Source organism: Saccostrea cucullata, unplaced genomic scaffold, assembly GCF_032062105.1.
Source record: "Saccostrea cucullata isolate Sc308-1 unplaced genomic scaffold, CSIRO_AGI_Scuc_v1 ctg341, whole genome shotgun sequence".
In the NCBI taxonomy this organism is placed as follows: domain Eukaryota; kingdom Metazoa; phylum Mollusca; class Bivalvia; order Ostreida; family Ostreidae; genus Saccostrea; species Saccostrea cuccullata.
The window spans coordinates 268,898-294,635 of NW_026930542.1; the positions used below are offsets into that span (position 1 = coordinate 268,898).

General features: G+C 36.6%; 1 protein-coding gene across 1 annotated transcript; it reads right to left on the reverse strand.

Annotated features, from left to right (window-relative positions):
- Window positions 1-682: 682 nt before the first annotated feature.
- LOC134228938 (germ cell nuclear acidic protein-like) lies at window positions 683-25,575 on the reverse strand. Its single transcript, XM_062710631.1, has 14 exons — window positions 25,541-25,575; window positions 22,167-22,344; window positions 21,968-22,037; window positions 17,785-19,546; window positions 17,638-17,686; window positions 17,369-17,451; window positions 16,859-16,966; window positions 6,614-6,666; window positions 4,297-4,453; window positions 2,732-2,816; window positions 2,304-2,442; window positions 1,979-2,075; window positions 1,580-1,687; window positions 683-1,292 (listed from the first exon to the last, which is right to left on the reverse strand). The coding sequence occupies exons 2-14, from the start codon at window positions 22,332-22,334 to the stop codon at window positions 1,034-1,036; spliced, it is 3,138 nt and encodes a 1,045-aa protein (XP_062566615.1). The 5' UTR covers window positions 22,335-22,344; window positions 25,541-25,575; the 3' UTR covers window positions 683-1,033.
- Between the last annotated feature and the right edge of the window lie 163 nt (window positions 25,576-25,738).

Consider the following 25,738-nt stretch of genomic DNA (forward strand, 5'->3'; position numbering starts at 1 on the left):
TTCAGGTAAAGGCTTCTAGGAGAATTGACCCTAAACTTTAATGACAGCTAGGACATTCAGCACCATGGACACTGTTAATAATTATACATGTACCATACATTTTTTTTTCTTCTGGTGAAACGCAATTTGGATTAAGCAGGGCATGACCATAGCCACAAAGCAGGATAGAAAAGGGGGGTGACAAGAGGCCCATGGGCTAGAATACTCACCTGAGTAGCTTTCGCCCTGCTGTTCTTCTTCAGATTTCCAAAAAGATTTTTACATTTCCAAAAGAAATTTATGATTCCATATTACAACCCCACTCTGAGGGTCTTTGAATCCACACAATAATAAAATCATTATGAATATTTTGACTTCTTTTGTGAACATGTCCTGATTTTTGTGAACATGTCCTGATTTCCAGAGAAAAAATATATATCAGAAAGGTACATATATATTTTTTTCAATAAGAGACCATGTTGATCTTTACATTTAGACAGGAATGCCAGTTTATTTTGTTAAAATGGTTTTCAGCCAATGCAACTTAAACATTCTCATAATAGAATTTAAAAGTTATGATCCTATTGCTACAACATTCCTAAATTAAATTTTACATTACACATGTATAGTAAAGGCCTCTCACACAGCCTCAGATGTACAAAGTAACAAAGTCCTTGGTTGAAACAAAGCTGAAGGCAAGAAAAATAAGTACATTGCTTTATTCATTAATATATCAGAAAGCAACAATTTACATAGAAGAATTGCTTGAAATTTTCCCATTAAACATGCAGATGCAATGCAGCAAAATACTGCAAGTACAACTCACACATTAGAAGTGAAATGTAAATACAATCTCCTACAACAGTTTTACCAACAGACAGTACTTATAATTTCATCTGTATAAAATAAGGCAAGCACCTGCCAGAGGTAAAATTCAGTATAAAACTTATATTGTTTTCTAATGTTTAACTTTTTCTACACTGGAAATAAAATTCCCTTTTTTTCACCTTCCTATTTATCCAGCATATGCTGATGTCATTCTTTGCCTCATGTCTTAGCTGATTTTATTGCTTTCAGTAAATGCCTTCCCCAAAAGTTTCATGATTTCCCCGTGTTTGAGGTCTTTCTCCCTCTCCTTCATGGTCCCGTAGTTTTCTTTGACGTACATGGCGAACTTGTTGGGGGTCCTGGGAGTTGCCGGAGTAGAACCTGACCCCTGGGACATCTGTCGGTTGTTAATCAGGATAAACTGTCCGTGACAGAATCCACACACCTTTCTTGAAGTGTCCAGCGATTTTGAGTGTCGACCAATACTGAAACAAAATACTCAGTGAACAGTGCTGTTTTCTTATTTTCACAAAGTTTTCTACATGCTAGGTGGAATTCAGTTTTAAAACTTCAGTTAGATGCAACCAATTAGCTTTAAAGAGACTTTCAATCATTGAGGGTATTGCTTGTTTTGATTTTGGATACAAAAGTCTCAGATATACACTGTAACTAATTTTGGAACAAAATAAGCAAGTGAAAATTTATCATTGATTTATATCACACCCATCAGAAGTCTAAAATTAGGAACAATGTTTAAATTAATTCTCAATACCTGTATCCACATTTACTGCACTGATATGTGTATTTAGTAGAAATACTGTAGCTATGGCAACGGGCAATGATAGGAATTTCAGGATGAGTCAAATTAGCCTTTTTGGCCCTGAAAAAAGTGGAAAAAACATGCATTATTAAAAAATCTATTCCACAAAGATTCATGGATTTAATGAAGTGGATCTGATTTTTGGAGTTGGTGCACAAAAGATATTTAAATGATTTTCCATATCTATATTTTTAAAACAGAAATATAATGCATGACATCTCAATTTTTTTCAAATATAATCCTCGATTCATCAAGAATTGCAGTTGTCCATAGAAATAATATTCTATCATTAAGTCTTAAACTAATTTCCCTCCTTCTTTTCACTGATTTTACTTCAGTGAGATGTATTACCATATCCTCCAGTAGGGACCATGGCCGTCGTTTTTGCCGTGAAGCAGCCAAACAGCAGCGTGACAGAGTTCGTGGATCAATGTGTCCCTCACTCTCTCTGTAAGTATAGAGGATCATGTGATCTCTCCTGATACATGTGTTCAAGGAGGAAAATACGAAGAAAAAAGGTTTACACCCTTAAAAGTAGTTATTTCTGAAGAAAAGTGCTTGAAATGATAAATACTTTAACGCATAAGGCAACAACTTTATCAAAAAATCTGCCTCTAATTTTGAGAAGATTCCACATGTCTTTTGTCAGTATGTTTATTATGAGTGCTGTATTTACCCGGTGAGTCGCAGACTTTGGTGGAGAGCTCGACTCTCACTGAGCTGCTGTCTTGAGTCTTGGCGTTCTTCTTGTACACACAGTAACCAGCTGTCTTCAGGAGGCGATTGTTCCACAATATCAGCAAATCCTCCGGAAGCTTATAAAAATATAACAAAGACATATAATCTCGTCATGGTTGAAAGCCTTCATATCACTATTTTGAGAACGTGTGATAAAATACAATGTAGGAAATAAAAATAATGTACTCTGAACTTCATACATGTAATTAAAGAAACTCTTTTGAATTGCATTTTGAAAAGTTGTTTACAGATGCTGTGCAGTTAGCTATTTAGACAGAGAATGGAAGACTTCTCTGTCTAAAAGCAGACAGCTGAAAAGTTGACATAATATAACCTTTTAAAACATTCAGAACAAGAGCATCTTACCTTATTTTCAAAGACAGTTTCATTGTACAGTTTAAACAGTCTGTTTGTTAAGTCTTCTTTCATCTTTTTGAAATTCTTAGTGTACCTAAAATACGTAAACATTAACATAAAAACATATATCCTTAACATGAATCAAATTATTAGATAATCCACATCAAAAAGTTTGACAAGGATATCTTTCAACCAAAATTAATTTTTTTAAACCAACAACTTACTTTTCCTACGATATTACATAAAACTTGCAGAAATGTAGAAATAGACATGGAAATAACTACAACTCATAGATTAAGGTTAGATACTGGGTATGTTTTTTTTTATATTGCCCCAAATTTCAAAATAAAAAAAGAATCTGTCGAAAGTATTAAATATGTATGAACATGGAGAACTAAAAACAATCTGTGGTCATAAATTTGTGGGCTCTCCACAAACAGAATGAAAATGCTGTATTGAGATGGAGTACTGATTGAGCCCTGATTGAGACTGAGGCCTGATTAAGATTGAGACTGAGCCTTGATTGAGACTGAGCTCTGATTTAGACTGAGCCCTGATTAAGATGGAGTACTGATTGAGACTGAGCCTTGATTGAGACTGAGCTCTGATTTAGAGTGAGCCCTGATTGAGACTGAGGCCTGATTAAGATGGAGTACTGATTGAGACTGAGCCCTGATTGAGAATTAGCTCTGATTTAGAGTGAGCTCAGACTGAGACTGAGCCTTGACTAAGACTGACCTCTGATTGAGACTGAGTCCTGATTGAGACTAAGCTCTGATTTAGAGTGAGCTCGGATTGAGACTGAGCCTTGACAAAGCTCAGCCCTGATTGAGACTGAGCTCTGAGAGAGACCAAGTTGGATTGAGATCAAGCCCTAACTGAGACTGAGCCCTGATAGAGACTCAGCCTTGATAGAGAGTGAGCCTTGATAGAGACAGAGCCCTGATAGAGACTGATCCCTGATTGAGACAGAGCCTTGATAGAGACTGAGCCTTGATTGAGACTGAGCCCTTGCCTGGGGGCCATAAAACTAAGACGAGCTCACTTTTGATCTCAGTCTCACTTTTCTACTATAAGTTCCTTTGGAAAAAGTGAGACTGAGATTAAAAGTGAGTTTTACGGCCCTCAGGCCTGATCTAAAGTGAGCTCTGATTGAGACTGAGCCTATAATGAGAAAGACTGATCCCTGATAGAGACTGAGCCTTGATTGAGACTGAGCCTTGATTTAGAGTGATCTCTGATTGAGACTGATCGCTGATTGAGACTGAGCCTTGATAGAGACTGAGCCCTGATTGAGATTGAGCCTTGATTGAGACTGATCCCTGATTTAGAGTGATCTCTGATTGAGACTGATCGCTGATTGAGACTGAGCCTTGACTAAGACTGAGCCCTGATTGCGACCGAGCCCTGAGAGAGACCTAGCTGGATTGACACCGAGTCCTGATTGAGACTGAGCCCTGATTGAGACTGAGCCCTGATTGAGACTGAGCTCTGATTGAGACTGAGCCCTGATTGAGACTGAGCCCTGATTGAGACTGAGCCCTGATTGAGACTGAGCCCTGATTGAGACTGACCTGAGAGCCTCTCTATCACATCTGTCCTCGGGGGTGTCTGTCGACAGGGACTTCAGGAAGTTATACTTGGGTTCTTCCTTCTCCTCCCACAAGTCTCTCTCCCTGCTTGTCGTCTTTTGAATCTTCTGTCTTGGTTTTCTTATGATGGGCTTAATGTCTGCAAGTACAGTGTATAATACTATGACATCGTTGCATATTAACTTACCATTACAAAACAATAGACACTTCTTACCTATATTTACATTCTTACTACTTTTATCTTACCCTGTATGACATTTATACAAACTTAAGCATGCACACTTAAAAGAAACAATAATTAATAACTTTGTTTACCACCCTCCCACACTTTGACCTCTTTCTATTTTTCTGATATATTAGCCATATCATAAGTCAGGAAATGAAAAAAATGGACACAATATGCAGAGTTTAGTGATTAGAAAGGTATGATTTAGGAATTTACAAGTAATGGTTATTAATGACAACCAGAAATTTCTGACAACTCCGTAGCTCGACTGGTGTGCACTTAAAATACAGACACTGTTTTAGTACAGGCTATTTGTGTACAAAGTCTACTTGAAATCTGACCAAAATTGTAGGAGGAGAAGCATTTCAAAAGAATTTCAAAGAAACTCTGTCTTAAAAAAAAACAAGAGGCCCAAGGGCCTTGAATCACTCTTCTGATAAATTGTACAATCTATCACTTCTATTCGAAGCCTCCAACTCTATTAGTATCATAAGACCCTAAATGCATCAACTGACAAAGTTTGATAATATTTAGCCAGTTAAGACTGAAGATATTATAATATAATTATAAAATACCATAAGTAGGTCACAGTGACCTACCTTTTGATTGAAATTTTCTGAGGACTCAAGATACATTAATTGACAAAGACTGATGACTCTAAGTAAATAAGTACCTGAGATATTCAAAAGTAGGTCACCGTGAACTACTTCTTGGTTGACATTCTATGAAACCCTAAGATGCCTCAACTGACAAGTTTGATGATTCTGAGCCAATAAGTACCAGATATAATTAAATATAGCCATAAAATGTCAAAAGTAGGTCACAGTGACCTTCTTTTTGGTTGACGTTCTCCAAAAACCCAAGGTGCCTAAACTGACAAAATATGATGATTCTAAGCTAATAAGTACCTGAGATATTCAAAAGTAGGTCACCGTGACCTACTTTTTGGTCGACAATCTCCAAAAACCCAAGACTCTCTGAAAACTGAAGATGCATCGACTCACAAAGTTTGATGATTCTAAGCCAATAAATACCTAAGATACTTAAATATAGCCATAAAATGCCGAAAGTAGGTCATCGTGACCTACATTTTGGTCGACATTTTTAAAGACCCAAGATGCATCTACTGACCAAGTTTGATGATCGTAGGTCTGAAGGTAATCAAAATATGCGTTTTAAACAATTTGAAAACAAATGTCAGCAAAATTCAAAAAGTAGGTCACAGTGACCTACTTTTTCATAAATATGTTTTAAGGTCCCAAGATGCATCAACTTACAAGATTTGATGATTCTAAACCTCCCAGTGTCTGAAATAATGGGATTAAATTTTTTTAAAAGGATAAGTCATAGAGTTCAAAAAGTAGGTCAAGGTGACCTTCTTTTAAGTTGACATTGTTTAAGGACCCAAGATGCATCAACTGACAAAGTTTGATGATCATAGGCCTTAAAGTGTCCAAAATATGCCTTCAAATCAATTTGAAAACAAATGCCCGTAAAATTTTAAAAGTAGGTAACCGTGACCTACTTTTGAGTTAACATGATGTGAAGTCCTAAGATGCATCAACTTACAAGATTTGATGATCCTAGTCCTTATAGTAAGTAAGATATACACATTTTTATTAATTGTAAATTTAGGTCAACTTTGAAGTGACCTTGAAACCACATCCTTTGCCCCAGGGTAATTCCCCGAGCAAATTTTAATCTTCGACATATCCTGATCCTTGTATGTAAGTTTGGTGAAAATCTGCCAGTGGTTCTGGAGAAGAAGATTTTTTAGCAACCAGTACTTTTGGTTTTGTTTTCCTGATTATCTCCCCTTGTTTAAGGGTCCTAACCCTTATTTTAGTATAAATGGTAGCCCTTGGGCCAATGATACCCTGTGACGAATTTGGCACTGATTGGCCAAGGGGTTCTTGAGTTATGGCCCATATTCTAAAAAGTTTACGCACACCGCACACTGCACAAATGGCCATAGCATTAGCTCTTTGAGCCTTTGGCTCAGAAGAGCTAATTATAATTCCATTCTAAAACAATACAACAGAAAAAAGAATTTAAAAAAATATTATCACCCACCAGATTTAAAGATGTCATCTTCACTGTTATCCAACAAAACTGGTTCCACCTTCCTACAAGATTTAAAGAAATCTTTATTTTTTAGTTTACATAATCCTGCAGTTAATTTTTGGAAATTATATGAAACTATGTATGCAAATCCCATTGATGATCAATACACTACAAAAACTGAATTTGCTTGAAAGAACTATATGCGGTATTAACCAACATTTGCCCCCCCAAAATCAAACTTTGATGGAGTAATATTTAATTAAGTCCTTAAACAGGGGAGTATATGCTGACTTCAAAGCACTGAATGATTTCATAAGCAATGACGTCATATGTACGTAATGACGTCACAAATATGACGTAAATTTCAGTTTTTTATGAATTTTGCAGAAAAATGTACATATTTCGTCGATATTTTAAATAAAAGTCACCGAGCGCATGTGTGTTCAGGATAAATATTTTGATATAATGTGTAGAATGATAATATCAATGAAATATGTCAATATTGTTCCTGAACACACATGCGCTCTATAAATTTTAAAGCTTAAATTGTTGAAATTTTGTCCATTTTGTCCTCTTTCTGGAAAAGGATATAAAATCGGACTAGTTTGTGACGTCATAAAAACAGAAATTGTGAATACACTGCTCTGGAACTATAATATTTTCTGTTAACTTATATTTCTCGTACAATTTATTGAATTCAGCACATTTCAGGAAGTTTTCAAAATTTGACTTTTGTGGGGGCAAACATATGCAATATACCGCATATAGTTCTTTGAAAAGAAATTCAAGGAAGACTTGTTTGCTTCTAATATTAGAACAGATCTGAATATGTGACTGAATCTTAAACTAATTCCTGTGTGGGTTCATTGGGTTGGTATCTGATGATATCTACCTATCCATAGGTGTGTCCTATGTAGAGTGGAGTCTCAAATCAACTTGTGTGTCCTGTGTAGAGTGTCTAGATATCTCTCTGTGTATTGTAGTGTCTAGATACAGTAAAACTCAATATAACGATGTCACTGGACCTTTGAAATTAATTCATTATATCTGTAATTCGTCATACCCATATAAGGAATTCATTAAATTTATGTAGCTGGGGATCCAAAATAACTTCGCTAGATCCATGAATTCGCAATATCTGTGTTCCTACTAAACAAGTTTTGCTGTATCTACCTGTGTAGAGTAGTGTCTAGATATCTACCTGTGTAGAGTAGTGTCTAGATATCTACCTGTGTAGAGTGGTGTCTAGATATCTACCTGTGTAGAGTGGTGTCTAGATATCTACCTGTGTAGAGTGGTGTCTAGATATCTACCTGTGTAGAGTGGTGTCTAGATATCTACCTGTGTAGAGTGGTGTCTAGATATCTACCTGTGTAGAGTGGTGTCTAGATATCTACCTGTGTAGAGTGGTGTCTAGATATCTACCTGTGTAGAGTGGTGTCTAGATATCTACCTGTGTAGAGTGGTGTCTAGATATCTACCTGTGTAGAGTGGTGTCTAGATATCTACCTGTGTAGAGTGGTGTCTAGATATCTACCTGTGTAAAGTGGTGCCTAGATATCTACCTGTGTAGAGTGGTGTCTAGATATCTACCTGTGTAGAGTGGTGTCTAGATATCTACCTGTGTAGAGTGGTGTCTAGATATCTACCTGTGTAGAATAGTGTCTAGATATCTACTTGTGTAGAGTGGTGTCTAGATATCTACCTGTGTAGAGTGGTGTCTAGATATCTACCTGTGTAGAGTAGTGTCTAGATATCTACCTGTGTAGAGTGGTGTCTAGATATCTACCTGTGTAGAGTGGTGTCTAGATATCTCAGGGCTCTCGATTCTCTAAAATTGGGGCCGTTCAACGGCCCCGTTCCCAATGCAAAAAAGGTACCCTTTTCCCAAAAGAAAGTTGTAAATTTCCCAATTTCCAACGCAAAATATTAATTTAAAAATAAAAGTCCATGAAACTTAATCGCAAAAAAAAAAACTCAAACAAAACACACTTGCAAATGAAAGTGAAACTGAACGACTATTTTCACCCCTACTAATGTGTTCGGAACCTTTTATTTTTCGGTGTTCTGCACATTATAAAACCCGGTGAGTTCAGAGTAGCTCTGACAGTGGCTCTGGCGAGAGCTAGCGAGACTTCAGTGAGATAGGGTAAATTATTCACGGAAATGTGGCTAGGAAGTGACTAGCACGTGGAGACATGGTAAACAGAAAAGTTATGTTTCGTTTTAGTTTTCATCACCCTATAATATAATTCTGTAGAAATGTACTTCAATCGATCTTTCTTGAATCCATTCAAGTTTAAATTATTTTTAAGTATTCTCTAAGATACAATTTTCTGCTGTCATGAATTAAAATTTCTTTTTGGACAAATATTTTGCATGGGAACCGGGACTATATTTTCTAGCGTCAGATAAGCAAATGAGGCACCAATGTGACTTTAACTGACAAATCAGATGAAAGAGAATTGCATTATGGGTTACTATACGAATACTACAGGAATTTTACGCTTGATAAATTCCTTTATTGTACTGTCGGTGAATACAATTGCCAGGTGGATTCCCTTGCCAACACACGTGATCACGAGTATAGTAGTGTAAAAAATGTTTTTGTCCATTTAAATTCATACGAGAAGCTGTTCGTTTTCCTTACCCTTGAAGTGCTGGTGTTCTGAACTTGACACGAACTACGTATACATTTTATTAAACATATTTTTCTCTAGTTAACAACAAATTAAAAACGCCCGTAATGTTTTTCATAGTTTGTAATGTTTGCATTTTGTTCATAAGAACATTTTTTTTATTTTGCACTCCATTGACATGATCATAGATTGACCTAGGCCTGAATCAAGTGTTCGAAGTAACATGTAAGCATGTATTTGGCGTAAACGTATTCAATCAACAATTAATTGGTCAGTTGCTCGTGGTAAGATCCTCTGTGCGCATTAATAGCAATAGCCATATAAGGCAAACAAAGGTTTGTCAGTGTATATGATATTACACATTTTTTTACCAGCTTATCGGTCGCTAGGACATGTTTTCAGAAGAAACAGACTATAGCAATTTCCTGTTTACTGCTAATTTTATTTATAAAACCGGATCTACCCTATAACCTTTGAATAGGTAAACCTAAACCATGTGTCTTGAATTTAAATCACAATAACATTAGAAGGGGTGATTTTATTAGTTCGTGCCAAATGCATTCGTAAACTGGTTAGGGGAACCAGGTTATTGTTTTTACAAAAATGTACCAACTTGAGTGCAGAGTATCTTGTCATGTATTTTCGACAAAAAACATCATTAGCTCTACTGGTCAGAGACCAGAAAAATTATGCGATAGTAATGCGTCCGTCGTCCGTCCGTCTGTCTGTCTGTCTGTCTGTCTGTCCGTCTGTCTGTCTGTAAACAATTTTTCAAAATGCTACTCCTCCTACAGTTTTGGTCTGATTTCAATATAACTTGGCACACAAGTAGACTACAATAAGATACATAATTCTGTGTATCGGTTTTTGATTTCGATGAACGGTGTTGCCTTGGTTACTAAAAATAGAAATTTCTGTGAAATTCTTTCAAAATGCTACCCCTACTACAGTTTTAGTCTGATTTCAGTATAACTTGGCACACAAGTAGACTACACTAAGATACACAATTCTGTATATCGGTTTTTGATTTCGATGAACGGTGTTGCCGTGGTTACTAAAAATAGAAATTTCTGTGAAATTCTTTCAAAATGCTACTCCTTCTACAGTTTTAGTCTGATTTCAATATAACTTGGCACACAAGTAGACTACAATAAGATACATAATTCTGTATATCAGTTTTTGATTTCGATGAAAGGTGTTGCCGTGGTTACTAAAAATAGAAATTTCTGTGAAATTCTTTCAAAATGCTACTCCTACTACAGTTTTAGTCTGATTTCAATACAACTTGGCACACAAGTAGACTACACTAAGATACATAATTCTGTATATCATTTTTTGATTTCGATGAATGGTGTTGCCGTGGTTACTAAAAATAGAAATTTCTGTGAAATTCTTTCAAAATGCTACTCCTACTACAGTTTTAGTCTGATTTCAATATAACTTGGCACACAAGTAGACTTCACTAAGATACATAATTCCGTATATCATTTTTTGATTTCGATGAAAGGTGTTGCCGTGGTTACTAAAAATAGAAATTTCTGTGAAATTCTTTCAAAATGCTACTCCTACTACAGTTTTAGTCTGATTTCAATATAACTTGGCACACAAGTAGACTACACTAAGATACATAATTCCGTATATCATTTTTTGATTTCGATGAATGGTGTTGCCGTGGTTACTAAAAATAGAAATTTCTGTGAAATTCTTTCAAAATGCTACTCCTTCTACAGTTTTAGTCTGATTTCAATATAACTTAGCACACAAGTAGACTACAATAAGATACCCAATTCTGTATATCAGTTTTAGAAATTCTTTCAAAATGCTACTCCAAATACAATTTTAGTCTGATTATAATATAAATGTGGCATGCAAGTAGACTGCACTAAGAACATAAAGAGACTTAATCAAGGATCATTATTCTATTTATTGCTGTTGAAAAGTTTCAATTTCCAACTGCTTAAGTACTTTTCTCTTCCTTTGCTATAAGTACAAACCAGTAGAGCTTCAGTCTCGACAGAGACTTCTGGTTTTGGTTTCAAAAATAGATATTTCATTTAAACATTAGTAAGCTGCACCTAGAAACATACCCACGCTTCGGCATGTTCAGTCTAGCGCTGTATTGGTAAGCAAAGTTGTCCATGTAATCGAGGAAATAGCGACTGTCACTCAGAAAGACATATAACCGCAATATCAACACTCAAAAGATAGTAATAGCAAAGCTTATGTACTTTAATAAATAGCCTACGTAGCCATGTTTGTTCTGTTTAACTGTTTATTCAAAACTAGAGTTAAATTGATGACAAAATACTGGAAAAGCAAACTTTGAGGATTTTTTTTTAATGAATGTTGGTTTTCCAACTTTTCCCAAAATGACGATAATTTTCCCAATTTGAACGGCCCCGGCCCCAGTCCCAAAAAGTGGTGCAAGAGCCCTGTATCTACCTGTGTAGAGTGGTGTCTAGATATCTACCTGTGTAGAGTGGTGTCTAGATATCTACCTGTGTAGAGTAGTGTCTAGATATCTACCTGTGTAGAGTGGTGTCTAGATATCTACCTGTGTAGAGTGGTGTTTAGATATCTACCTGTGTAGAGTGGTGTTTAGATATCTACCTGTGTAGAGTGGTGTTTAGATATCTACCTGTGTAGAGTGGTGTTTAGATATCTACCTGTGTAGAGTGATGTTTAGATATCTACCTGTGTAGAGTGGTGTTTAGATATCTACCTGTGTAGAGTGGTGTCTAGATATCTACCTGTGTAGAGTGGTGTTTAGATATCTACCTGTGTAGAGTGGTGTATAAATATCTACCTGTGTAGAGTGGTGTTTAGATATCTACCTGTGTAGAGTAGTGTCTAGATATCTACCTTTGTAGAGTGGTGTCTAGATATCTACCTGTGTAGAGTGGTGTCTAGATATCTACCTGTGTAGAGTGGTGTCTAGATATCTACCTGTGTTTTCTGCAGTGATGTCTAAGTATCTTCCTGTGTACATAGGTGTCTGAATATCTATCTGTGTACCCTGTGTTTAGTAGTGTCTAGATATCTACCTGTGTGCCAGGTTTCTTCCAGGTATGGAGTAGTGTCTAGATATCTACCTATGTGCCAGGTATGGAGTAGTGTCTAAATATCTACCTGTGTACCATGTATAAAGTAGTGTCTAGATATCTACCTGTGTGCCAGGTTTCAACCAGGTATGGAATGATGTCTAGATATCTATCTTTGTGCCAGGAGTTATGTCTAGATATCTATCTGTGTGCCAGGTATGGAGAAGTGTCTAGATATCTACCTGTGTGCCAGGTATGGAGTAGTTTCTAGATATATACCAGTGTGCCAGGTATGGAGTAGTGTCTAACTAGAACTGTCCAAACGGGACAAAATACCCCCCGCTGGGTTTTTTCAGAAGCAAGTTTTTCCATAATAAAGATATGTATCACACATGAATTATGAAATTTTTCTTCCAGTGACCTTGAAATTCCCTAAATGACCTTGGGTCAAGGTCATGACATACCCTTGGGTCATGGGCAATCTTTGTGTGAAATGAGAACCTACCAAGTTTATCCATAAAAAAGAAATGGACCGGAAAGAATTATGAACTTTTTCTTCCAGTGACCTTGAACTACCCCAAATGACCTTGGGTCAAGGTCATGACACACCCTTGGGTCATGGGCAATCTTTGCGTGAAATGAGAACCTACCAAGATTATCCATAAGAAAGATGTGGACTGGACACAAATTATGAACTTCTTCTTCCATTGACCTTGAACTTCCCCATTTGACCTTGGGTCAAGGTCATGACACACCCATGGGTCATGGGCAATCTTTGTGTGAAATGAGAACCTACCAAGTTTATCCATAAGAAAGATATGGACCGGAAACGAATTATGAACTTTTTCTTCCAGTGACCTTGAACTTCACCGAATGACCTTGGGTCAAGGTCATGACACACCCTTGGGTCATGGGCAATCTTTGAGTGAAATGAGAACCTACCAAGTTTATCCATAAAAAAGATATGGACCGGACACGAATTATGAACTTTTTCTTCCAGTGACCTTGAACTTCCCCATTTGACCTTGGGTCAAGATCATGACACACCCTTGGGTCATGGGCAATCTTTGTGTGAAATGAGAACCTACCAATTTAATCCATAAGAAAGATATGGACCGGAAACGAATTATGAACTTTTTCTTCCAGTGACCTTGAACTTCCCCAAATGACCTTGGGTCAAGGTCATGACACATCCTTGGGTCATGGGCAATCTTTGTGTGAAATGAGAACCTACCAAGTTTATCCATAAGAAATCATGGACCGGACACGAATTATGAACTTTTTCTTCCAGTGACCTTGAACTTCCCCAAATGACCTTGGGTCAAGGTCATGACACACCCTTACGTCATGGGCAATCTTTGTGTGGAGTAGTAGATTCTAATGTCCCTCCATAAGAAAGATATGGACCTGACACGTTTGCACAGACAGACGGACAAGGTGATTTCTATATACCCCCCAAACTTCGTTTGCGGGGGGTATAAATATCTACCTGTGTACCATGTATAAAGTAGTGTCTAGATATCTACCTGTGTGCCAGGTTTCAACCAGGTATGGAATGATGTCTAGATATCTATCTTTGTGCCAGGTATGGAGTGATGTCTAGATATCTAGCTGTGTGCCAGGTATGGAGTAGTGTCTAGATATCTACCTGTGTGCCAGGTGTGAAGTAGTGTCTAGATATCTAATCTACCTGTGTGCCAGGTATGGAGTAGTGTCTAGATATCTATCTGTGTGCCAGGTATGGAGAAGTGTCTAGATATCTACCTGTGTGCCAGGTGTGAAGTAGTGTCTAGATATCTACATGTGTGCCAGGTATGGAGTGGTTTCTAGATATATACCAGTGTGCCAGGTATGGAGTAGTGTCTAAATATCTACCTGTGTACCATGTATAAAGTAGTGTTTAGATATCTACCTGTGTGCCAGGTTCCCACTAGGGCTGTGTACTGAGCCAAAAATTTCGATATGATACGATACAATATTTTTTAAAGCGATATGCGATATATTGGATTCTGAAACAAGTCCATCAGCAAAGGCTTCTAAATCATTTTAATGCATACATTTCATAACAATTAAGTGTTTTATTACCCATTTTAAAGTACTTGTCTCATTGTCTTTAAAAATCACACTTCAATTAAAACTTTTGATGACAGTAAAATCAACATGTTCAAAAAATTTTTTCTATGTATTTTGTAATAATATAAAAACTTTTTTATTTCCTTAGAAATTATATATTTATTGAAGGTTTTAATTCAAAAAAGTAAAATATAATCTTTGGTGATTGAAATTCCCATCTTTTAAACAGAATTTGAAGAAAAAATGTACTTGTGTCCGCTACGTATTGGAAGTTACTTTTCGATACGATATTTTTCTTGTGTGCCACGTATCGATATATCGATATATTGATACAGCCCTAGTTCCCACCAGGTATGGAGTAGTGTCTAGATATCTTTCTGTGTGCCAGGTGTGGAGTAGTGTATAGATATTTTCCTGTGTGCCAGGTATGTAGTGATGTCTAGATATCTATCTGTGTGCCAGGTATGGAGAAGTGTCTAGATATCTACCTGTGTACCAGGTATGGAGTAATGTCTATATGTTTACCTGTGTGCCAGGTATGTAGAAGTGTCTAGATAACTACCTGTGTGCCACGTGTGGAGTATGTCTAGATATATATCTGTGTGACTGGTATGGAGAAGTGTCTAGATATCTAATTGTGTGACAGGTATGGAGTAGTGTCTATATATCTATCTGAGTGACAGGTATGGTGTAATGGCTATATATCTACCCATGTGACAGGTATGAAGTAGTGTCTAGATATCTACCTGCGTGCCAGGTATGGAGTAGTGTCTAGATATCTACCTGTGTGCCAGGTATGGAGTAGTGTTTAGATATCTACCTGTTTGCCAGGTATGGAGCAATGTGTAGATGTGTACCTGTGTACCAGTTATGGAGTAGTGTCTAGATATCTACCTGTGTGCCAGGTATGGTGTATTGTATAGATATCTACCTGTGTGCCAGGTATGGAGTAATGTTTAGATATCTACCTGTGTGCCAGGTATGGAGTAGCATCTAGATATCTACCTGTGTGCCAGGTATGGAGTAGTGTCTAGATATCTACCTGTGTGCCAGGTTTCTTCCAGGTATGGAGTAGTGTCTAGATATCTACCTGTGTAACAGGTGTGGAGTAGTGTCTAGATATCTAGCTGTGTGCCAGGTATGGAGTAGTGTCTAGATATCTACCTGTGTGCCAGGTATGGAGTAGTGTCTAGAAATCAACCTGTGTAACAGGTATGGAGTAATGTCTAGATATCTATCTGTGTGCCAGGTGTGGAGTAATGTTTAGATGTTTACCTGTGTACCAGGTATGGAGAAGTGTTTAGATTACTACCTGTGTGACAGGTATGGAGTATGTCTAGATATCTATCTGTGTGACAGGTATGGAGTAATGTCTAGATATCTATCTGTGTGACAGGTGTGGAGTAGTGTCTATATATCTACCTGTGTAACAGGTATGGAGTAGTGTTTAGATTACTACCTGTGTGCCAGGTGTGGAGTAGTGTCTAGATATCTACCTGTATGCCAGGTATGGAGTAGTGTCTAGATATCTACCTGTGTGCCAGGTATGGAGTAGTGTCTAGATATCTACCTGTGTGCCAGGTATGGAGTAGTGTCTAGATATCTACCTGTGTGCCAGGTGTGGAGTAGTGTCTAGATATCTACCTGTGTGCCAGGTATGGAGTAATGTTTAGATATCTACCTGTGTGCCAGGTGTGGAGTAGTGTCTAGATAACTACCTGTGTGCCAGGTGTGGAGTAGTGTCTAGATATCTACCTGTGTGCCAGGTATGGAGTAGTGTCTAGATATCTACCTGTGTGCCAGGTGTGGAGTAGTGTCTAGATATCTACCTGTGTGCCAGGTATGGAGTAGTGTCTTGATAACTACCTGTGTGCCAGGTATGGAGTAATGTCTAGATATCTACCAGTATGCCAGGTGTGGTGTGGAGTCTGTATATTTACCTGTATGCATGGTGTGGTGTATGATATCTAGCTGTGTGTCCGGTGCGGTGAGGATGTTACTTGTGGTGATGTACCTGTGATTTACCTGTGTGGAGTTGTCTCTAGTTATCTACCTGTGTTGAGTTTTCTCTAGTTATCTACCTATGTGGAGTGGTCTCTAGTTATCTACCTGTGTGGAGTTGTCTCTAGTTATCTACCTGTGTTGAGTTGTCTCTAGTTATCTACCTGTGTGGAGTTGTCTCTAGTTATCTACCTGTGTGTGGAGTTGTCTCTAGTTATCTACCTGTGTGGAGTAATCTCTAGTTACCTACCTGTGTGCCCGGTGTGGTGTGGTGTTTTATATCTACCTGTGTGGAGTTGTCTCTAGTTATCTACCTGTGTGCCCGGTGTGGTGGGTTTGTTTTATATCTATCTGTGTGCCTGGTGTGGTGTGGTGATTTATATCTACCTGTGTGCCTGGTGTTGTGTGGTGATTTATATCTACCTGTGTGCCCGGTGTGGTGTGGTGTGGTGTTTTATATCTACCTGTGTGCCCGCTGTGGTGTGGTGTTTTATATCTACCTGTGTGCCCGGTGTGGTGTGGTGAGGATGTTACTGGTGGTGATATAAAAGTCTTCATCATTGTCACTGCTGCTCATCTCATCATCCTCCACAATAAACTGATCAAGGCTGTCAAACAACAGACATGCCAGGTAAAAATATATACAGGGAAATAACATTATTTTTTTAATATTTCAAAAAATCCCTCTGACTATAAAATGACCATATTGTTTTTTCAAAAATGTACCGAGCTATTCATCAGGAACTTATTTCCAGATTAAATAAAATACATGTACAAAATGAACATTTACTTAGGTACTTTATGTATAAAGTCATGCTCTCTCTCCCTCTTACACAAAGACTTTACTGGTATATATACTAAATTCTTACAATGTTCCAATGTCTTGTTATAATCTTTAATCATAATAATGTGAATGCATTGATTTTCAAATGGTTATTCTACCTGGTTAAAGTTTTTAACTGATAAGTCATGCAATATAGTCATCACAAAAATAGGAAAATCTGCCAAACCTTGTGTTCTTCTTTGGAGTTTCCTTTGGTGACACTTTCTTGGGTGCTTTCATCTTCTGGAAGACTGCAACAATCAACATACAATATTAAATAGCATAATGACATTTCATTATTAGAGTGTCTAAGGGACTTTGCAAACACCTGCGTAAAACCTGTTACAAAGGTAGCAAACACCTGTGTAGGGTAGTATATTTAAGAGGGTGTCTAAACTCACTCTGGTATACATTACATGATTCTGGTATACATTACATGATTCTGGTATACATTACATGATTCTGGTATACATCACTAGATTCACTCTTGTAATGCTTTGGTGTCCTGTAATTTAAAATTCATTATTCTGAGTATGAGTATAAATAAAATCCTTATATTGTATGTCTCTTTTATCTGTGATTTGTAACAGTTGTCATACTTGCCTCCAGTGGACGGTACTAGGTTGTTCTTGACCAGTTTTACTGGATGCTTTGTTCTTTTTAGCAGAAAAGCCTCGATCAGAGAGAAAATCATCGGAATCGGACGACAGAATTCCCTCATCCCACTGTAACCCTGCCCCCTTAACATCAGGTAAATCATTGTCTGAGTCTGAGGAAATGTCCACATATTTTGCTGTTTTCAATTTACTGGCACTGTTTCCCACTTTGTCTTTGGTGTGTTTTATCCTTTGATCAATGTCTGGTAAAGAGTCATCCAAGTCTGATGAATTTTCTACTATACATTCCTTTTCTTCATTTAAATCTTCAGTCCCATTATCCAGTATGACCTTTTCCACCTCTGGAGTTATTCTCACATTTGTAACACCTGGTGCCTTTTGGACAACATTCTTTGTTACAGGAGTAAAGAGGCCATCACTAAAGCTTTCTTCATCGCTGCTGAAGTTAGTGTGACCCATACTTCCACTTTCTTCCTTACTTTTACATTTCTCTGAATTTTCAATGAAATTTTCCTCTGAGGACAAATTCTGTTCTGTTTTAAAATATCTATCCCCCTCCCTCTCTACATAATGGATATCAAGGTTTTGTGTAGCTTTCCCAGAAGAAATTTTGCTTCCATGATCATCTTTTTGTGAACCTTTGATGAAGCTTGTCTGGAATGATCTCTCTTCTACCTCCACATATGAAGACCCCGACTCTGTATCCTCATCAAAGTCTTTCTGGCTATGAACAACTGCACTGGTCTGTAAGGAAACATCTTCTATTTCAACATAAGAGGAATCAGTACTTTCTTCCACACGATTGGATACTTCTTCTGTCTCAACATCAGTTACTATAACAATCGGTTCATGAACAGAATATATTCCAGAGCTATCACTGCTGTTCTGCAATAAATCATTCTGAGAGGAATCAGTTCCAGGTTTCTGAGATTTAGAAACAGATAAACATTTTACCGATATCTCTTTGACATCTGCTTGAGCTGAAGCGTCCTCAATCTCTATGTAGGAAGAGTTATCTGTCCTTTCTGCACTCTCGACAGAACTCTCGGGGATGCTCTGTAAATCTTCTAATGTCTGGACAGCTTCCTCTGGAATATCATCACCTAAACCTTCCATCACAGTCTGAAAAGCAGGACCAGGCTCCAATACCTCACAAGGAGCTGTGGTGTAAAGCTGTGTTTCTTCATGTCTTGATCTGTTAACCTGCATCACACTTATGGAATTAGTCAGATCTTCCTTAGGACAGTGTGATTGTTTTCCATCTTTCATTATATTGAGCTGTCTATAAGAATCTTCCTCAGTTAAGCTTTGTCTTGTACTTTTGTTTTGTGAACTCTCTTTTTCTGAAAGGTTGGAACTACTGGACAAGTCTAGAAGCTTGTCAATGCTTTCTCTGCTGTGAATTCTTGTAGATTCTTGAATGGGATTTCCAACTTCGACAGTTGAAATGGAGTACCTTTTGTCCCTGTTTATAGGAAAAACTGGTGATATATTTTCTGTATCTGCTGATGGAATAATGGATATGCGAGTTGTCTTCTTCAGTTTTTTCTTTGTTTCTTTCCATTCCTTAGTTAAATCAATACAGGCTTTGGATTTCCTGGGTAAGACTTGTTCTATAAAGTCTTCATTACTGCTATGTATTTGTTTCTCCTGCAGTGGTGATGAGTTAAAAGAGAGCTTGTGTTTTTCTGTAACTTTCTCTAGGAGGGGATTTTCTTTGGATCTGTGGGCATTCAGTGATTCCTTTTCTGTAAAAAAAAAAAACATAGGTAATCAGAGATTACAGAGCTCACCTCAACGAATGTTGTCTTTAAGTAAGGCAAAGTCACACAATTAACCAACAAAAAGTGTACATCCAAAAAATGCAAAATTTATGCAATTTTGATTTGATACTTTGGAATAGACCTATATAAAAACTTCAAACTAGTACTTCATCATGAAAACGTAATTAAAATCCAGCATCTGAAGCAAGTTTCAGAGTTTTATCCCTTGATGCATCATTTGTGCAAGTTTGGTTTATATAAGTCTTAAAGTTTCTTGGTAATAGACCTGCACCCATAACTTTTATGAGGTCCATTATCTGGAAAATGTGTGTCGAATTCAGCATCTGAAGCAAGTCCATTAGTGTGCATCCTAAGATGTATCATCCATGCAAGTTTGCTCAACATAGAGCTCAAAGTTACTTGGAAATGAAACCTGTATAAAAAACTAACCTTTCCACTAATCCAGAAAATGTAGGTCAGATTCAGCATCCGAAGCCAGCCTAGTAGAATGCACCCTTAGATGTACCATCCATGCAAGTTTGGTCATTATAGGGCTCAAAGTTACTTGGAAATGAATCCTGCACCAAAAACTTGAACCTGTACACTCGTCCAGAAAATGTAGGTCAGATTCAGCATCGGAAGCAAGTCTGGTAGTATGCATCCTAAGATGTATCATCCATGCAAGTTTAGTCATTATAGGGCTCATAGTACCTTGGAAATGAAACCTGCACCAAAAACTTTAACCTGTTCACTCAACCGGAAAATGTAGGTCAGATTCAGCATCCGAAGCAAGTCTGGTAGTATGCATCCTAAGATATACCATCCATGCAAGTTTGGTCATTATAGGGCTCATAGTCACTTGGAAATGAAACCTGCACCAATACTTTAACCTCTTCACTCAACTGGAAAATGTAGGTCAGATTCAGCATCCGAAGCAAGTCTGGTAGTATGCATCCTAAGATGTACCATCCATGCAAGTTTGGTCATTATAGGGCTCATAGTAACTTGGAAATGAAACCTGCACCAAATACTTTAACCTGTTCACTAAACCGAAAAATGTAGGTCAGATTCAGCATCAGAAGCAAGTCTGGTAGTATGCATCCTAAGATGTAACATCCATGCAAGTTTGGTCACTATAGTGCTTATAGTTACTCGGAAATGAGACCTGCACAGAAACATAAACGCCGACACCGACACCGAGGGTATTACATAAGCTCCCCCAACTTCGTTGAGGTGAGATAAAAAAGGTATGAACTATTAAAATTCAAAGACAAAAAATATTCTGAGAAAATTATTTGGCACAACATCCCATTTGAAATTAATATCACCAATGAAATATTGGTGCTCAAAGCATGATACATATTGTGACCCCACCCTATCCCACTGATCATAATTTAGACAATTTGAAATCTACACTACCCCAGGATGCTTCAACATAAGTTTCAGCTTTTCTGGCCCAGTGGTTCTTGAGAAGAAGATTTTTAAAGATTTTTCCTGTATGTTTCTATGTAAAACTTGGATTCCCATTGTGGCCCCACCCTACCCCCCGGGGTCATGATTTGAACAATTTAGAATCTACACTACACCAGGATACTTCCACATAAGTTTCAGCTTTTTTGGCCAAGTGGTTCCTGAGAAGAAGATTTTTAAAGATTTTTCCTAAATATTTCTATGTAAAACTTTGATTCCCCAATGTGGCCCCATCCAAGCCCCGAGGGTCATGATTTGAGCAACTTAGAATCTACACTACACCAGGATCATTCCACAAATGTTTCAGCTTTTCTGGCCCAGTGGTTCTTGAGAAGAAGATTTTTAAAGATTTTTCCTATATGTTTCTATGTTAAACTTTGATTCCCCATAGTGGCCCCATCCAACCCCCGGGGGTCATGATTTGAACAATTCAGAATCTACACTACCCCAGGATGCTTCCTCATAAGTTTCAGCTTTTCTGGCCCAGTGGTTCTTGAGAAGAAGATTTTTAAAGATTTTTCCTATATATTTCTATGTAAAACTTTGATTCCCCATTGTGGGCCCGCCCTATCCCCGGGGGTCATGATTTGAATAATTTTGAATCTACACTTTCCCAGGATGCTTATACATAAGTTTCAGCTTTTCTGGCCAAGTGGTTCTTGAGAAGATTTTTTAATAACCCCACCCTATTTTTGTCTTTTCTTGATTATCTCCCCTTGTGAGAAAACTTGGCCCTTCATTTTAAGAATTTAAATTTCCCTTAACCCAAGGATGCTTTGCACCAAGTTTGGTCAAAATTGGCCCAGTGGTTCTTGAGAAGATTAGTCGAAAATGTAGAAAAGTTTACAGACAGACGGACGACGGACAAAATGTGATCAGAAAAGCTCACTTGAGCCTTCGGTTCAGGTGAGCTAAAAACTAAAGATTGAAATATACCTTTATCTGAACCATTCGCCACTTTACCAACTCTGGATTTTGTTGATCTTTTTTTGCTACTCTTGGACAACTGTAAAAATTTAAGTCACATTAATCATTTCATACAATTAATGAAAGAAAAAAATTAATGAAGTAAATTGTTTTTTGTACAAATAAAAAAAATTGTTTGCACAAACAGGCTTCTCTTTATTAGACATACTGTCTTCAGTGCTGTTTCTAAATTATTGTATTTGAACCATCCCAACTGATCTCCCATCTTTTTGAACATCTCAGCAACATTTGCTTTTGGGTCACATGATAAAGGTGTACTGGTACACTGTACAGACTCTGTCTCCGTTGGTGTATCAGGAGCAGTCTCTTCACTCATTCTGAAGTCTCTAAAGTATCATATATTGTTAGTTGTCAGTTTTGATGTTTATGCAGAAACATTACTTACATAAGTAACATTTTATGGATGACTTTACTTTACCGGTCCCCAGAATATCACACCTTATGTGACTTCAATATATACATGAGAGCGTCTAAATTTTTAAAACAGTTTTGACCCCCATATCAAATTTTACAATTAAAAGTTTAGTTTAAAATTTTGTTTTTATTAGAAGTTCTTAACCTTGTTCTCTAAAAAAAATTGACAATTCAGTGTAAAGGATCCAGAAAACAATTAAGTGAACAAAGTGCATGAGGAACATATGCATTAGTGCCATTTCTTTTGTAATTAAGCATTTTTTGTTCAGGTAAACAAACCAAAGAGATGTTCTTAAAGAGGAATTAGGATCTTGCAAAAATTATATATAAATGCAACTGAATATCGTAATCTAGGACAAGATACTACCCCTAGTCTCTTGGATGGTATGAGAGTACCAGATTAACCCATGCAGCCAGGAGTAAGACTTATCTCTCAGACCGATGCAAGACTAACCCTCATCAGTCAAAAACTTGCAGAAGGACTAACCCAAACCTTTCAGTAGGTGCAAGACTAACACTAGCCAGCAGGTCTGGTACAATCACTAGATTTAGCTATGTAGCTTGATTTACCTACTTAGCTTTATCTTCCTACCTGAGGTAGCTTTATTTAGCTACCAAATCAATTTATTTCTATAAAAAAGCATTTTTCTCAGGGTGTGCACTAGGGATGTGCGATTTGATTGGTATATCGTGATTTTTTGTTGCGTGATACATATCGTGATACGGAGACCTAAATACCGGTCTTTAGGTACATATTATAAAGTCCAGAAATTATTCATTTATTTGTTCAATCTTTCAAATTACAATTACAGAAAGTATAAAAAATGTTGTAAAAAGTGAAAAGAACAGCATCTTACCATCCAAACATAATTGATTTTATATACATAAAAATTTCAAGAAAGTAAAATTTTGTTTCTCTAGCATATTTTTTAGAAAAATAATGACCGGACCTGGCCAATATCAGTTGACTAAAGTAAATCTTATGTCATTGTGCAATGAGACAGTGGAGAACGGCATCTTACCATCCAAACATAATTGATTTTATATAGGGCCTAAATAAAAATTTCAAGAAAGTAAAATTTTGTTTTTCTAGCATATTTTTTAGAAAAATAATGACAAGACCTGGCCAATATCAGTTGACTAAAGTAAATTTTATGTCATTGTGCAATGAGACAGTGGATCTTGGAAATCTGGGGACCCGTAAAGTAAAGTCTATCCCATCTTATGTACATACTATTTCGGTTTAAGATAGGTTTAAATAAATACAAATTATTTATCAAAAAAAACAAAACATCAACGGTGATGAATAAGAACTCTTCTTAAAATAAAGTAAAAATCACTCATCAAATTATGACTGATTACATGTTTTGCTATATAAAGCAATTGATACAGTTAGAAAATGGACACCCTTACGTTTCGGGACCCCGACGTTTATGACAACACGTTTCGGGACTTGGGTTAACACGTTTCGGGACTTGGGCTAAGACGTACGTTTCGGGACTTCTAAATATTTTGTTAAGGAAATGAAATAAAACTTGTTTACTTGTGTTTTTAAGTTTATAATTTCTTAGTTTGATACACAATTTATAATTTAAAAAGCACAGATTGGAGTTTTTATTAGTTTTTAAAGTTTGCATACGGCATGGAGCACGCCTGCGAGAAAATCAAAGTCTCTTTAATTTCTTATTTTAGTATTTGATATATTACCTTTATAAAATAGTTGGTTAACATTTGACCAAAATTTAATTCAAAAAAAATTTTTTTAAATATGTATTTGATTTATTTATAGTGTTTGATACGAGAGAATACAGTCGTAACTGCTGTGTGAAGACCACGGACCTAAGACTATCTTTCTCTCCATTTAAAAAAAAACATATTTATTTATTTACAAAGGCTCAAGCTAGCACACGAGCAGTAAAAACTTTACGTTTTACGGGTAGTTGTTTTAAATCAGAATCTGAAATGTTCCATATTCAACTTTTTAAACATCAATTTATAGAATTTATAATTATTATTTTAAAGAAAGTTAATCCCTCGAAAGTTCCAAATATTCCCGTTACATATTATTGTACTATCAAAATTGTTAATTTGTCTACAATGATATTCTCAATTTATTTCTGAAACTCAATTATGTTTTTAAAGCTGTAGGCACATGACACATCTCAAAATATTACTAACCGTGTGTTCCTAACATATTCTTTGAAATTTAAAACTAAAGACATTATTTGAAACCAAATGAAATCATACAAAACATTCCTCATAATTGTTGTTATTCATAGAAATGGTCAGGCTCCTGGCATTTTTTGATAAAAAAAAAAAATATTTGAAACCGTTTGGGAAAAAATAGACAAAATCAAGTTCAAAACGTATTGAAAACCTATCTTTTATATTGCAATCATGGGCACGTTATCGCTTATTTATATTGCCATTTTGGTTTCAAAGATAATTCAGTCCAATGTGCTTAACACCAACACCTGACCTTAGTTGTTGTTTTAACAATTTACCGACATATTTTTTAAAGATATAAAACAGTTGGAAATCATGTCAACTACTTAAAGTTTGCCCCCCCCCCCCCCCCCCTTACCACACACTCAAGAAAAAATAACTAAAAAAAAAAAAAATTTGATAATATAGAAATAAAAATGAATTTTGGAGAGAGTAGTATTTTTTGAAATCATATTAAAATTCTTTGCAATGGATGTGTAAGAATAATATGGAAAAATTAACCAACGTCGTATTTGTCAGGTCCCGAAACGTCGTGGTCCCGAAACATCTTGCACCCTTATGTTCAATAGTGTTGTTACGATAGTCGCCGCACTTTTTTGTGCGCAATAAATATACGGTTTTTTTTGAGCAGGTTTAAATATTCACCAAAGGGACGTCACTCTAATTGGCGGTAAACAAAATGGCGAACGTGCATGGTGAAGAGGTTGACGCCCAGTTATATTCATATCCTGGTGCTATTCAAAATATTTTTTTCGGAGAGCTATTCAATTTGATAATCTGTAAAAGCGATTTTACACTGTAACGAGTGGCATGTACGTTTACATAATCCATGGCATAAATTAACCCTACATAAAGAAAAATAATTATTATTATAACACGCACCTTTCAACCGGAAGAGAAATTGAATTTCGCGCACTTTCGTATGTCGCAAAATATTGCAGTCAGAGTGCAATGTGATTTGCTCAATACTTTGAATTTAATCAGCTTGAACAATCAAACATTTCACGAACTTGAAATGTTAGTACAAAACTTTATGATAATCTTCATGTTAATGAAATTCATAAATTATGAATTTTGCAG

Excerpts from the sequence above, each read along its gene's own strand:
- LOC134228938 (XM_062710631.1), bottom strand. The coding sequence starts at position 22,334 with ATGAGTGAAGAGACTGCTCCTGATACACCAACGGAGACAGAGTCTGTA. Across the intron at positions 22,038-22,166 it reads TAGAAACAGCACTGAAGACA|TTGTCCAAGAGTAGCAAAAA; the intron begins GTATGTCTAATA and ends AAATTTTTACAG. Across the intron at positions 17,687-17,784 it reads CCTAGTACCGTCCACTGGAG|GACACCAAAGCATTACAAGA; the intron begins GCAAGTATGACA and ends TTTAAATTACAG.